This window comes from Urocitellus parryii, chromosome 5 (assembly GCF_045843805.1).
Source record: "Urocitellus parryii isolate mUroPar1 chromosome 5, mUroPar1.hap1, whole genome shotgun sequence".
NCBI classification, from domain to species: domain Eukaryota; kingdom Metazoa; phylum Chordata; class Mammalia; order Rodentia; family Sciuridae; genus Urocitellus; species Urocitellus parryii.
The window spans coordinates 38584962-38600904 of record NC_135535.1 but is presented as its reverse complement, the minus strand read 5'-3'; the positions used below and the strand labels follow the sequence as shown (position 1 = coordinate 38600904).

The 15943-nt window shown below is 32.1% G+C and overlaps 1 protein-coding gene across 1 annotated transcript in view; it reads right to left on the bottom strand.

The window, feature by feature from the left end:
• Positions 1-15943, bottom strand: part of Pawr (pro-apoptotic WT1 regulator) — a 97909-nt gene that overhangs the window by 30292 nt on the left and 51674 nt on the right. Inside the window, exon 2 of the mRNA XM_026397005.2 lies at positions 5771-5902. Coding sequence (XP_026252790.2) covers positions 5771-5902 — 132 coding nt within the window. The remainder of the gene's footprint in view (positions 1-5770; positions 5903-15943) is intronic.

Below are 15943 nucleotides of genomic sequence, written 5' to 3'. Positions count from 1 at the left end.
ATCACAACAGACCACTGAAATCCAGAGGATCATCAGGGACTATTTTGAAAAGTTATATTCTAAAAAATTGGAATATTTTGAAGAAACTGATAGATTTATGGACACATACAATCTACCAAAATTGAACAAAAAGGAAATAGAAAACCTAACCAGAGCAATAACAAGCAATGAGATTGAAGTAGTAATAAAATCCCTCCAATAAAAGCAAAGGACTTGATGAATTCATAGCTGAATTCTACCAGACACTTAAAGATGAATTCATTCCAATGGTCCTCAAATTATTTTATGAAATAGGGAAGATATGTTCTCAAGTTAATCCTATCAAGCAAATTATTACCCTGATACCAAACCAAATAGGATATGTCAAGGAATGAAAACTACAGACCAATATTCCCTGATGAAAACAGATGTAAAATCCTCAATAAAACAAATCAAATTCAACAACATATTGCAAAGATTATACACCATGATGAAGTTGGTTTCATTCTAGGGATGCAAGGATGAGTCAACATACACAAATCAGTAAACACAACATACACAAATCAGTAAACACAACATACAACATAAATGGATCGAAGGGGAGGAATCACACGATCATTCTAACAAATGCAGAAAAGGCCTTCAACAAAATTCAGCACCCATTCATGAAGAAACAAGGGAAAAAGGAGGACCTTACCTCAACATTATGAATGCTCTAGATGACAAACCCAAAGCCAATTTCATACTGAATGGGGGAAAACTGAAACTATTTCCTCTAAAATTAGGAACAAGACAGTGATGTGCACTCTCACCCTTACTATTCAATATAGCATCCTGACATTTTAACCAGAACCATTAGGCAAGAGATGGAAATAAAGGGGATATAAATAAGAAAGGAAGAAGTCAAATTAACACTGCAAATGATATGATCCTGTATCTAGAATACGCAAAAAGCTCCACCAGAAGCCTGACAAAAAAGATAAACAAATTAGCAAAGTACCAGAACACAAAACCAACATAAAAATATCAATAGCTTTTATATACACCAATAATAAAGCTGCTGAAAAAAAATCAGGAAAACAATTTTATTCACAATGGCCTCAAAACAACAACAACAAAAACAAAACAAATAAACAAAATCCAAAAAACAACAAAAAAGCCCACTTAGGAACAAATCTAAACAAAGAGGTGAAAGATCTCTCCGATGAAAATTAAAGAACACTGAAGAGGACATTAGAAGACAAAGATGAGATATCTCAAGTTTTGGCTATGTGATTTATAATTACCATCAAAATACCAATGATATTTATCAGAAAACTAGGAAAAGAAATCCCAAAATTTATATGAAAGAATAAAAGACCCAGAATAGCCAAAGTAATTCTGAGTAAAAGAGAGCAATACTGCATGCATCACAATATACCATTTCAAATTATACCACAGAGCTATAGTAACAAAAACGGCTTGGTACCAGCATAAAAAGAGACAAGCATACCAATGGAACATGTAGACTCAGACAAACCCACACAAATATCTGAAAAAGGCACAAACAACATATGCTGGAAAAAAAGACAGCATTTTAAACTAATGGTGGAAAAACTGGGTAACCATATGTATGTCCCTCTCACTCTGCATAAATGTCAACTCAAGGTAGATCAAAAACCTAGAAATTAGACTAGAAATTTTACAATTGCTGAAAGAAAACATAGGAGAAACACTCTAACAATATACAGGCAGGCAAAAATTTCCAGCTCAGGAAATAATACCAAGAATGAAGAAATGGGGTGGAATCAAATTTAAAAACTTCTGTACAGAAAAGGAAACAAAAGTATAAACAGATAGCCTGCAGAATGGAAACAATTTTTTGCCATTTACTCTTCTAACATTGAGAATCTATGAAAAACTCAAAAACATAAATAAAAACCCTGACCAATAAGTGAGAAAATTAATGAAAAAGACATTTCTCAAAAGTAGTAGTACAAATGGCCAACAAATATATGAAAAAATGTTCAATGTCTTTAGCAATTAGGGAAATGCAAATCAAAATTACACTGAGTTCCAGGGTTGTGGCTCAGTGGTAAAGTGCTTGCCTAGCATGTATGAGGCACTGGGTTCAATTCTCAGCACCACATATAAATAAATGAATAAAATAAAGGTCCATAAACATCTAAAAAAATTTTTTTAAAATACCTTTAAAAATTAAACTGAGATTCCGTCTTATTCCAGTTAGTATGGCAACCATTAAGAATACAAACAACAATAAATACCATTGAGGGTATGGGGAAAAAGAAACTCTTACACACTGTAGGTAGGAAAGTAAATTTGTATAATCACATAGAAAATAGTATGGAGCTTCCTCAAGAAACTAAAAATGGAACCACATATGACCCAGCCATCACTCCTCAGTATTTATCCAAAACAATTAAAGTAACCGTATGTACTACAGTGACACATACACACCCATGTTTACAGCAGCACAATTCACAATAATCAAATCACAGAACCAGCCTGAGTGACTATTAGTAGATGAATGGACAAAGAAAATGCCATAAATATACACAATGAAGTTTTATTCAGCCATAAACAAGAATGAAATTATGTCATTTGCAAGGAAATGGATGAAACTGAAGAACATCCAGTTCAGAAAAATAAGCAAAGCTCAGCAAATCAGGGGAAATTTTTTCTCTCATAGGTGGAGGTTAGAGAGAAGGGGAAAAAAAGATCTCATGAAAATAGAAGGGAGACCAACAGAGCACAAGATGAGGGTCAGGGAGAGGGGAAAGCTAGAGGAAGCCTTGGGAAGTGAAATTGATAAAATTACGTTTTATGTACATGAGCAAATATGTCACAATGAATCACAAATGTATATAATTATTAGGCATTAATAAAAAAAATTTTAAAGAAATATATACAGACATATAAGTATGGATATAGAAAAATTTTTGTTTATAGATCAGTCCTAAAAGAATATACAAAAAAGGAAAGTATTAGTTATCTCCAGAGAAGGTAACCAAGTAGGTGAAGAAGCATTTTTATCATATATCCTTTTATGCTTCTGTGTTTTCTAACACAAAACTATATGCCACTTTTTAAAAATTAAGTTTAAATAAAAACGATTTTTCTTGTTGTTGTTTGTTTTTGAGAGAGGGTCTTGTGCTATATGCCCAGGCTGGCTTCATATTTACAATCCTTTGCCTCAGCCTCCTGAGCAGCTGGGATTACAGGCACGTGCCACAATGCTTGGCAATAAATTATGTTTAAAGTCTCAAATTTAATAAACTGTTCTTTAAAAAACAGAGCATAAAAGAAAACTGATCAACCCAAATAATTTCCCTTTTCTTCACATGCTTTATTATTTTCCAAATTTCATTGATCATTGAAATTTGCCGTTTGATCAGAAATTCTCATTTGAAAAACTAATATCATCTAAAAAGTTTTAAATATGTATAAAATCATAGATAAAATATAAAACTTCTGAATTCTCATTATCTGTTAATACTATTTTGCGTTTAAAAATTTTTAATTAGAAACTTAAAATATTCTAAAATTTCATAAAGCATACTGTCATGCCATACTCATATTACCATCCTGTTCATTTTTAAAGATTTGTTCCACCTCAGGGCTAAGATTCAGTCACAATACTGGGAATAGTCTTTCTATCTGTCCTATTCCAAAAGCTTTAAAGCAACCAATGACGTCAGTAGTTTTGTTCTCTCTCTCTGTTGTTGTTGTTGTTTGGAGTTGTTTACAAATGTGTATCCTTTATGAGTCACAGAATATGTAAGTATAGATAGTAACTCAGAGAAATCAACTATATGGACAGAGTATTCCCTATTCCCACTCCAACTTTAATGGGGCAACTAGGGAGGCCCACAAGAAAATCTTAGCCTCACTCTCACTCTAAGCAAATAACTGGCAAAATAGACACTTGAAACCAAGGTCACCAATGAGTGATCAATAACTAATCCCAAATAATAATTTAAAGCATGCACAGAGGGTGGGGGGTAGGGAGTGGCGGTTGGGTGGGCCTGGAAAGAGACTAGAAAAGCTACAGCAAAGAAGGAAAATTGAATGAAATGAAAAGCTCTTCAGAGCGCGGGTCAGCTGAGTTAACAGAGTTCCAAATCTGTCCATATATTTGGAAATAATATTAGACTGTGAGTGGATAGAGCCCTATGGCTACAAAAGAAAGCTCACTTTCTTAACCCACTGCCTGAGGTTGGGTATGCCAGAGTAAGTAAGCATGGGAAAAAACTGAAACCAATTTTAGACTCAATGAATTAAGCTTTCATCTTGCAGGAAGTCTTCACTAAAATTTAATTTCAACTATGTTACACAAATGGAACAATTATTTTAGATAATGAACAGTCACAAAAATGCTGAAAGAAAGTTGGCTGATAGATTATACCATGTTAGAATATAGTACTATTTTTCCTAGAATTGTGATGATTACCATCACAATTCAGTAGAAACTTGGGGGGATACAAAACAGATGAACCTATATCACTCCATGAAACTGCATGTCAATACATTCTGCCTCTGAAAGTAGAGGAGAAAGAAGTTTCACTTCTGTGGTTCCTAATCACTTCAAAATATTGGGCCTTTATTTACCTTCATAATCTTACATAAGTTGATATATTTCATCATTTTAAATCAATAAAATGGGGAGATGTGTATATTCCTCTGAAATTCTTTTTAAAGTGTTATAATAAAGCACATTTAAAAAGTCAAGATAGACTCTGAAAAGACACACATTAAGCTCAAGATCTCAAAATGCCACAAAAATAATTTAAGACCAGATTATATTAAGAATATTTCCAAATTACAGTTTAGATAAAAAGATTCTAGGGCTAGGAATATAGCTCAGTGGTTAAAAAAAAAAAATGCATATTAGCATGTTTAAGGCCCTGGGTTTGATTCCTGGCAAAACACACACACACACACACACACACACACACACACACACTCTTATAGTGATTTTTCTTATATACTAAGACATCCCTTCTTTTTGAGGGGGTAGGGGAGGACACGACCAGGGATTGCACTCAGGGGCACTCAACCACTGAGTCACACCCCGAGCCCTAAGTCCTATTTTGTATTTTATTTAGAGACAGAATCTCACTGAGTTGCTTAGCACCTCACTGTTGCTGAGGCTGACTTTGAACTCGAGATCTTCCTATCTCAGCCTCCCAAGACTCTGGGATTACAGACATACAACACTACACCCAGCTACTGAGACATCCCTGTAACCTCTATTGCCAATCAAATTTTCTGTACCACAAAAGTCTAAAATAGCAGCTAATTACAAAGTGAGTTAAAATTTAGTTTAAAAGTATAATTACACAGAAATATAGATATTCCTAGAAATTCATGATCTATATATTGTGCTTATGATGTTTAAACATTTGACTCTGGAGAAAATATTATGTTCAATTATTTGCTATGTGATTCTAACTCAAAAAGCAGCCTAGCATAGAAAAGGTCACTCAATCCAATTTACTAATTCATACTTTTTTTTTTTTTTACAGCAAGGAGGTAATTGTTTTTCTTTTGTTATTTTTACAGTTGACGCTACTTAAATCTGCTAGTCAGTTGGCAAATACTCACTGATAAGAAACTAAAGCTAAACACTGCTCAAGTCAAAAAGTATTTGAATATAAGGAAATCAATGGTTAAATCTACTAGAAATAATTTTTAAAAGCTGCTGCTACCAAATGAGACTGAAAAAATTATTAACAACTTTGAAATTGTTGTTAAACTAGCTAGTGACTTCCTGATACTTTTAAATACTCACCGGTGGCAGACAGGAAGTGCCTGGATCTAATAAACTTACAGCTTCATTCTGCATTGTATTCTGCTGTGTAATTGCATCTTCTCGCTTCCTCTCTTTCTGCTCCGCTTCGTCATCTTCGTATTCATCTAAGCACTGAAAAAAAAAAAAAGGTTTCCATTTTATTTCCAAGTATAATAGAATTATTAATGTTTTGATGGTATATGAAAATGTATTTGATAGCATCAGAAATCTGTGTTCTTTTCAGCAATACACATACTTAATTCTTGTAAATTAAATCCTTTGCTTATACTTAATTCTTGTAAATTAAATCCTTTGCTTAAAACTGGTATCTCTACATTCATATGCCTGGCAACATATCTTTTTCTAAGTTCTCATCACAAGTGACAAGGTTTCTTATAGGGATGAAGTTCACTTGTTCTTTATTAATCTTTCAACGAGTAATTTGTGTCTATCCTAAATAGGATAGAGGGTGACAAAAGATACATTAGAAACAAGTAATGTATAATCCAGTAAAGAAGATAAGATACATAAAGATAGCTTAGTGACTAAGGCCATTTTATAGTTTACTATTTATGAGAATATAAAATTGGTGCAACCACTATGGAAAGCAGTATGGAGATTCCTCAGAAAACTTTGAATAGAACGGAACCACCATTTGACCCCGTCATCTCATTCCTAGGTTTATACCCAAAGGACTTAAAATCAGCATACTGCAGTGACACAGCTACACCAATGTTCATAGCAGCAAAATTCACAACAGCCAAACCTGTGGAACCAACCTAGATGCCCTTCAGTAGATGAATGGATAAAGAAACTGTGGTATATATTCTCAATGGAGTATTACTCAGCACTAAAAGAAAATAAAATCATGGCATTTTCAGGTAAATGAATGGAGCTAGAGAATGCTATGCTAAGCAAAATAAGCCAATCCCAAAGAACCAAAGGCCAAATGTTTTCTCTGATATGTGAGTGCTAATTTGCAATGTGGTGGGGGTGAGGATAGAGATATTCTGGATTAGAAAGAAGGGAGGAAAGGGTGGGAGGGGGTTTAGGAGTAGGAATGATAGCAGAAAAATTATACATTATTACGTTATGTGCATATGATTACGTAACTGTGTAACTCTACATAATGTACAGACAAATGAGAAGTTATACTCCATTTATATATGATGTGTCAAAAATGCATTCTACTGTCATGTATAAGTAATTAGAACAAATTAAAACATATTTAAAAAAACAAGAATTCTATGCACAGCAAAATTTCAAAAATAAATGCAAAATAGACTTTTACAATAGCACCTGAGTATTTTTTAAAAGTTAAATGAAGTTCCTTACTAGAATAAAATGATACTACATGGAAATTCAGAACCTTTAAAGAACTTCTGAAGAGCATACGAAATGATAAATACATGAATAAATACAAGAAATTGTATTTTTCTAATTTTTGCCAATCCCCTTATTATATAATAAATTGTTTAAAGCAAAAATAAGAATATTTTGTAAGATTTATAACATCCAGAAAAGTAAAAAAGCATGGTAAAGAAACAAAGGCAGGAGGCAAGATATAGACGTGGCAAGGTTCTTACTCTTCATATGACAAGTTATAACAGTACACAAAAACAGACTGAGAAGAGTTAGTTATATGTAGTAAACCCTAGAATGACCACCAAAAAAAGCTTTTCAAACAGGTATGGTAATTAGCCAATACTGAAGAAAATGGAATGATTAAAAAAATACCTGACCCACATGAAGACAAGAAAAAAAGAGGAAGATAGGATAAACAGAAAACAAATACCAAGGTGAAAGATTTAAATCTAACCTCAATAATTATATTAAATGCACATGATCTAGCCATTTCAATTGAAAGGTGGATGTTGGACCTCATTAACCTAGGTACATGTATGACTACACATATGGTGCGACGCTACATGTATAACCAGAGAAAAAAGTTGAGCTGCATGTGTACAATGAATCAAAATGCATTCTGATGTCATATATGCCTAACTATAATAAATAAATTTAATTAAAATAAATAAAGGTGAATGTGATATGAGATTAAATAAACTCAAGACATACTAAATATTTAGAGATACAAATATTTTAAACCATGTCGACTAATTTGACTGACATTTATAAAATACTCTATAAAAATAAGGGCTCTTATGGTTCAGTGGTAGATCACATGCCTAATATGTATAAAGCCCTGAGTTCAGTCTCTAACACCACACACACACACACCCACACACACCACAAAAATAAGAACATATACTTTTGACAAAAGCACACAATATGTTTGCCAAGACAGAAAATTTTCTGAAACATAAACATCTCTACAAATGTAAAAATGAGTAAAATCATGCAAAGAATGTTCTCTGACCACTAATGAATTTGAATAAGAAATCAATGACAGAAAGCTGTCTAAAAAATCCTCTAAATATTTAGAAATTAAACAAAGTTCTAAATAATTCTTGAGTCACAGAAATCACAAGAAGAAAATATTTTCAAATGAGTTATTAAAAAAATTAGATTCATGGGCTGGGGATGTGGCTCAAGCGGTAGTGCGCTCGCCTGGCATGCGTGCGGCCCGGGTTCGATCCTCAGCACCACATACAAACAAAGATGTTGTGTCCGCCGATAAATAAAAAATAAATATTAAAAAAAAATTAGATTCAGCTAAAGCAGTGCTTAAACATTTAGCAGTGAATAAAAATAAAAACTGAATAAATAAGAACAGACCAATATATCTGGTTAAAAAAACAGACACAAAGTAATAATAAACAATAATAACAAAACAATTATAAACTGAATAAATAAAAACAGACCAATATGTCTGGTAAAAATCAGACACATTCAAGGGCTGGGGCTGTAGCTCAGTGGTAAAGTACTTGCCTACCATGGTGAGGCATTGGGTTCAATCCTCACCACATAAAAAGTAAAAAATAAATAAAATAAAGTTGTATAAAAATTTTTTTAAAAATAGACACATTCAATATCAGTAAATGTTTGTTAGAAAAAAGAAAAGTCTCAAATCAATGATTTTTATCGTAAAAAGCTATAAAAGGGCAAATTAAACCAAAATTCTGTAAATGGAAGGAAAAAATAAGAGTGAAAAAACAATGAAGGAAACTGAAAACAACAGATAAAGTAAAAAGTAAAACCAAAAGCAGTTTTCTGGAAATAATAAAATTAGTAAAACTCTAGCCAAACTGATCAGGAAGAAAAAAGGAAAGAGAAAAAATTATTATAACAAGTGAAAGTGGAAACATCACTAGAAATGATATTTTATGATGGCAAAAGATTAAAAGAATATTATGAAACACTCTAATTCCTTGAAAGCTACCCAAAACAAGAAAAGCTACCGAAAAGCAAAATCTTGAATGATCCTCTATGTAATAAAGAAATTAAATTTGTTTAAAAGCCTTCCTACAATGAAAACTTTAAACTATATGGTTGGTAAATTCTATCAAACATTTAAAGAAATAACATTTGTATAAAAATTCTTCCAGAAGGAGAAAATACTTCTCAACTTATAAGATGGCATTAATCCAATTACCTCCTCAAAAACAAACAAACAAAACCTTAATATACAAGAACGGACCAATATACCTGGTTTAAAAAAAAAATCTTTACAAAATTTGGGCAAAGCAAATGAAAAATATTAGGAAAGTATAATCGTGACCAAAATAGGATCTATATCCCAAGAAAGCATGGTTCAAGTATCAGCACAATTTGCCATCTTTACAAAATAAAGGGGAAAAAGCATACATATAAAATTATCATGCATTAATAAGAAGCATGACAGAAACATACATCATCTTGATGAGCTGTCTTAACTTGATCAGGAAAATCCATATATAACATCCCACTGGAAAGTAAAATAAACAGATCTTTTCCCTAAAGGTAATCAGGTTGGCTCCGTACACCACTTCTTTTTTCACCACTTCTATACAGCTTTATTATTGTCAGTTCAAGTCAGTAGGAAAAGATAAGCATAAGAAATAAAAGGTGCACATATTTCATTATTTATAGATGGCAATATCTTCCTCATAGAATATAAGTAGAGCAAGATGACAAAATATAAAATAAATACAAAAATCAATTACATTTTTATACACTGGCAACAAAAAAATTAAAACTTTAAAGAAATATTATTTAAAATACTTAGGGCCAAATTTAACAAGAAATGCCACAAACTGACATTAAAAACTACAAAATATTGCTGAGAAATATTAAAAAGACCTAAATAAGTAGAAAAATATATGATATTGGTAACATAATAAAAAGAAATTAACCCAATTTAATAGGACCAAAAATTTGAATTGATACTTCAACAAAGAAAATCTAAGAATGACAATCAACAGTTGCTATGAGCGAAGCATGGGGTTTGATGGGGGATGACTGAAAAAGGACAGAAGAAGTAATGAAAATGTTTCATATCATGATTTTCATGGTGCCTTACCAATCTCTGAACATATGTCTAAATTCATCAAAATGCACTCCTAAAGCAGAATATTTGCATGTAAATGGCTCCAATGAATGATATTTTAAGAAAGGCGTGTGATGAACAAATAAGGTAGGAAATTACACACACACACACACACACACACACACAAATCTGGTCAAGTCTCTTAGACCCACCTAATAATTATAGGAAATAGAACACAAGAACATATTAGACAACACCATGTAGATGCAATCATGAAAATCTAGATTTTTAGGATGTTCTAAACATTGACCAGAAAACAATAAAAAACCAAAAAGCAAATACTTTAAGGCTTTTGGGCTACATAAGATCTGCTTCCCCAGCCCCAAAAATAACCCTTTAAAAACGTAAAAACCATTCCTAGCTCTCTGTCATACAAAAATAAACCTCTGCTATAAAAAAAATACATAGTCCAGTTTCCCTCATTAATAAATGGTAAGAGGAGGATGTAAAGGGAACAAAGAAAGGACAAGAGATCTATACATTAAAAAAACAAAAACAAAAACAAAGGACATGTGAACCAGTAACAATATTCTGACCTCACTATGTGGAAACTGCTCAAGGAAACTATTTTTAAAATTATGGTTTTAGAGTTTGAACAATGAATAGATAAATATGGATAAGATTAAGTAACAATTTTTTAACTTTTTCAGGTGTGATAATATTGTCATTTTTTTAAAAGTTCTTGTCTTTTAGAGACACATACTGAAGAATTTAAGAATGAGTGTGCTATTTGAAATTTGTTTCAAAAATAGTGCAAGAGGTAGAGTGTGTAGTGTGTTTTAGTACACATAAAACTGATCATGAGTTGACCACTGTTAAAGCTTAAGGATAGGTATATGGGTTACTTCATTATACTTTTCTCATTTCTGTGCATGTTTGAAATTCCTATTAACATTTTTTAACTTTACTTTTTAAAATATTTATTTTAGTTATAGGTGGGTACAATATCTTTATTTCATTTTTATGTGGTGCTGAGGATTGAACCCAGTGCCTCACGTGTGCTAGGAGAGCACTCTTCCACTGAGCCACAACCCCAACCCCTTAACTTTATTTTTTTTTAAATTTTGCTTCCTTTAGAATCATCTGAAAAGTATGTGTTAATAAGAATTTCGATTTTTGAAATCAGAGAATTTAGATTTTGAAATCAGACCAGCTCTGATATTTAAAATTTAGGGAGGCCCTAACCAACTTAGTAAGACCCTGCCTTGAAATGAAAAATAAAAAGGATTGGGGATGTAGCTCAGTAGCAAAGTAACTCTGAGTTCAATCCCTAAATCAAAAAAAAAAAAAAAAAAAAGTCTTGAGTCTGAGGATTAAAATTAAGTAACGAGCTTAAGAACAAGAAGCTAATGAGTGGTGAAGCTAGAACTACAACCTAAGCAGTTTAACTCCAAACTCTGAACTCAATTTTCCAACAGCCAAGAGTAAGCAAACTGTCAGTTATCAAACTGATGTAGTACAATGCAACAAGAATTATTATAAAGAAAAAGAAGCAACTGAATAGAAAATATCAGTGATTGCTTTTCAAAACGTTTTGTGTAGGTTACCTTGGGTATATGCTAGGTCATTTTGTAGAATATGGAATTACTAGGAGTTGCTAGTAATTACTTCAGAAGTCTGGAATGCTACATATTTTGAAATTTGAAGAGGAAAAAAAGATAGTTAAGAAATAACTAATGGCTAGAGGTGTAACTCAGTGATAAGAGTGCTTGCCTAGCATGCATAAGACCCTGGGTTCAAACCCCAACACAGAAAGAAGAAGAAAAGAAAAAGAAAAACTAACTCATATCCCATCTTATTGTAGAATGTAATACCAAATAGACATGCAAACAGAAAGTAGTTCATAATTATCTGAGGTCAACCACTTACCTATAAAAACAAAGGAGAGGAGGGAAATGCAGTATTTTAAAATATACAAGATTTTTCCAGGAAGACGGCTATCTTGTAAACCCAGGGAATATTAAATTTTCATTTGTTTGTAATTTTACTTAAAAAAGTTGCTTGACATTTAGAAAACATCACTAACAGCAAAACTATTCATGGTATTTGCATCATTAACAATGCACATTTTAAAAAAAATTTTTTTTAGTATTTATTTTTTAGTTGTAGTTGGACACCATACCTTTATTTTTGTTATCTATTTTTATGTGGTGCTGAGGATCAAACCCAGGGCCTCACACATGCTAGGCAAGCATTCTATCACTGAGCCACAACCCTACCCCAATGAAGCACATTTTTATCTTAAAAAAAAAAAAAAAAGTTTGGGCTGGGGATGTGGCTCAAGCGGTAGCGCACTCGCCTGGCATGCATGCGGCCAGGGTTCGATCCTCAGCACCACATACCAACAAAGATGTTGTGTCCGCCGAGAACTAAAAAATAAATATTAAAAATTCTCTCTCTCTCTCTCTCTCTCTCTCTCTCTCTCCTCTCTCACTCTCTCTTAAAAAAAAAAAAAAGTTTGAAAGCCTTCATACTATGTTTTTATAATTCTAAGATCTTGCTTAATGCAACAGACTCCACAATCACAATTTTAGCATCACCACAGTACTTCATGCTCCTATTATAGAACATGAAATACATATATGTAAACTTTTTTTAAGAAATGTTTGCTAAATAGGGGACTGTGTGGTAGAATGACTGGATCAGGTTACAAAAAGGCTCTGAGGCTAGGGAGAAAGTGAAACTTGAAGTCTAAAATATAAAGAAACTAGCCAATCACAGTAACTTCTTGAGAGAGAGAGAGAGAGAGAGAGAGAGAGAGAGAGAGAGAGAGAGAGAGAGAGACAGAGAGACAGAGAGAGACAGAGAGAGAGAGAGAGAGTTAAGCACTGAAATATACTTGACTTGGTGGTCTTAAGGGTAATAGTTTCCTACCACTAAGATTTCTATTATTACACCTCCAAGGTTTTTAATGTATCAAGAAATCTGACAAGTTCATAGACTGAAACAACTTAAATGAACTCTTTCATGGTAATTTTTTCTTAGAAATTTTATAGAACAATTGCACAAATTCAGGGGTTCAGAAAAAGCAATCAACATACCACTTACCTATTTTATTTTATTTTTTAAAGAGTATTTTTTATATACATTTTATTTTTTTATTTATTTTTATATGGTGCTGAGGATCAAACCCAGGGCCTCACACTTGCAAGGTGAACACTCACTCTACCACTGAGTCACAACCCCAGCCCTGAACACTTACCTATTTTAAACACAATTTGTCGTAATACATTTTAAGATACTTCTAATGTATATTAAATAGTATATCCCAGAGGACCTTTAACTGATTATTTTGACAGCTTAAATTTTTTGGCATACTGGGGCTGGGGTTGTGGCTCAGAGGTACAGTGCTCGCTTGGCACATGTGAGGCCCTGAGTTCAATCCTCAGCACCACATAAAAATAACTAAAATAAAAGTATTGTGTCCAACTACAACTAAAAAACATTTATTTAAAAAAATTCTTTGTCATACTATCTAGTTCTTCAAAGAATTCAGATGGATATGGCTTCACATTCCTTTTTCTTTTCACACTTGTTTCCTTCATAAGTGATGAGTCTTAAAAATGAATTCAATAATTCATTCATCTCCAAATAGAGAATAAAAACAACAGTTCATAAAAATTATTTAAATGATACTGATCTTCCATAATGCTTCTGTAATTTTCAAAATGTTAAAAATAATCTTTAAAAAATTAATCTCATTCTTTTCTAAATAAATGCCTCAATCTAAGTAACATATACATATCTGACCTTAACATAAAGAATCCACATAAGATCCCTTAGGTGTTTTAGATTTTCAATAAACATCAAATATGCTTTCCTACAAAGCTCTGGAACTACAGAAAATAGCACTTTTTTTTTTAAGTGAATCAGAATGAGGAACAGAACTACAATAAAACTAAGGTGAAATGAAAATTCCAAATAATGAAGTAAATTCATTGTATTTATGTATAAGTCATACAACTGTGTTCTAAAAGCAGGATGATTGTCAATGGCATGGAAGAGACAATTAAGTAAACAATCTTTGCAAAGCTTTTTTAGAAATTAAAAACAAAAAAAAGTTACAATTCCATGGAGTGGGGGAGTCTATATTTGGGATTATACAAACCATGAAAGTGGATTAAATAGCTCTGCTTTCCAAAAATAAAGTTACCATAGCCATGAAAGTAGGGGAGTTAGAATGAATTCCACTTCTTTCTTCAGCAATACCATGTCAATCCCATCAGTATTGCTGCTGATTTATCTGCCTCCTCCTCTCCTAATACCCTTTTCATCCTCCAAGTCATTTATTTTGTATATAGCACTCTGTCATCACTCAACTTTGACCTAGTTTTTCCTTACCTTCTATCACTATTTTCTAAGACAAAATTTATTTTGAAATGATGAAAAAAAAATCTTCTCAACAAAAAGAAAACTAAAATAAGTTCAAATAAATAATTTCTTTGTGAAAAGAACTGGGAAATATAAACAAATGATCAATCCTAATTAGGTAGCTGGAAAAAAGCTACTGCCTATCTGTGTTCCTTATTACAAAATAGCTACACACACTCTTGAATTAGAAAATTTGGCTATTAAGCAGAACAAATTAAAATATATGAATTTTCAAGGGTAATGACCAAACACCCAGATTTACTTTGTAAATTTGCAACCAATTTGATTGATCACACCAAATTAGCTATTCTTTATAACAACTTGCTAACATGTCTTGGAACATTTGATTGTATGGATTTAAAATAAGAGTATTCTAGAAAAAAAGAAATCTCATTTCCAAAAAATCTGAAATTGTAACCCTCCAAAAACAGACAAAATTCCATTCTTCTCCAATTTTTAAAGCACCCATGGTTGAAATGTCATGTAATGCTATCACATATAATTCAGCAATGGCTGGTACCCATTCATACTATTATTGTATCTCATCACATCTCAGGGCTCAACAGTATCCAGTTCTCTAAACAGCAATATTCATGATTACAAAGGCAGATCTGTCATTTGTTCCAACAAATTTAAATAAACTATAATAAAGTAGTTTTAAAGAAAAATGACATTTTTACCTAGTTACAAAATTAATTATGTACCTTATAAAATCACTTTTAAAACTGAATATAAGAAAAACTAAAAATCATTCTTAATCTTTAGCTATTTCGTTGTGGTACAAATCTTTCTCCTAGAAGCATTTCTTAACAGAAAATTGTGGACATCACATTTTGAGATGTACTTATATATCACCTCATCATTTACAACAAAAACTTTAGTAGCGGCACAGTGCAAATTGTAAATTCAGCATAATTTGTTTAATTTTATCTTTGTTGTGGGACACAAAATCTAAATAGGCTTTCACACAAATTTTTGTGTACATCTCTAATTTTTATGACTTTTAAAATAGGCTGCCAATTTTCCTCCAGAACAGTTGAAAAAGGTTGTCTTACCCTTATTTCCTTTTTTTAAAATAACGATTTCATTTGAATTCTAGTCATCAGGATGCTCTTTTGGCAGATTTTTACTGACTTTATGTATCTTCATTTTCTTTGCTGATGCCCTTTCTCTGACAATTTTTATTGGTCTTTCCTTGAGATTTTTCTGTCATTTTGCTAAGAAAAGGTTTTCCCTACTTCAAGATCTAAGAAACACATATATCTTTAAATTCTGACTACTTTTAATATAATTCACCTCATATTTAATATGCTGTA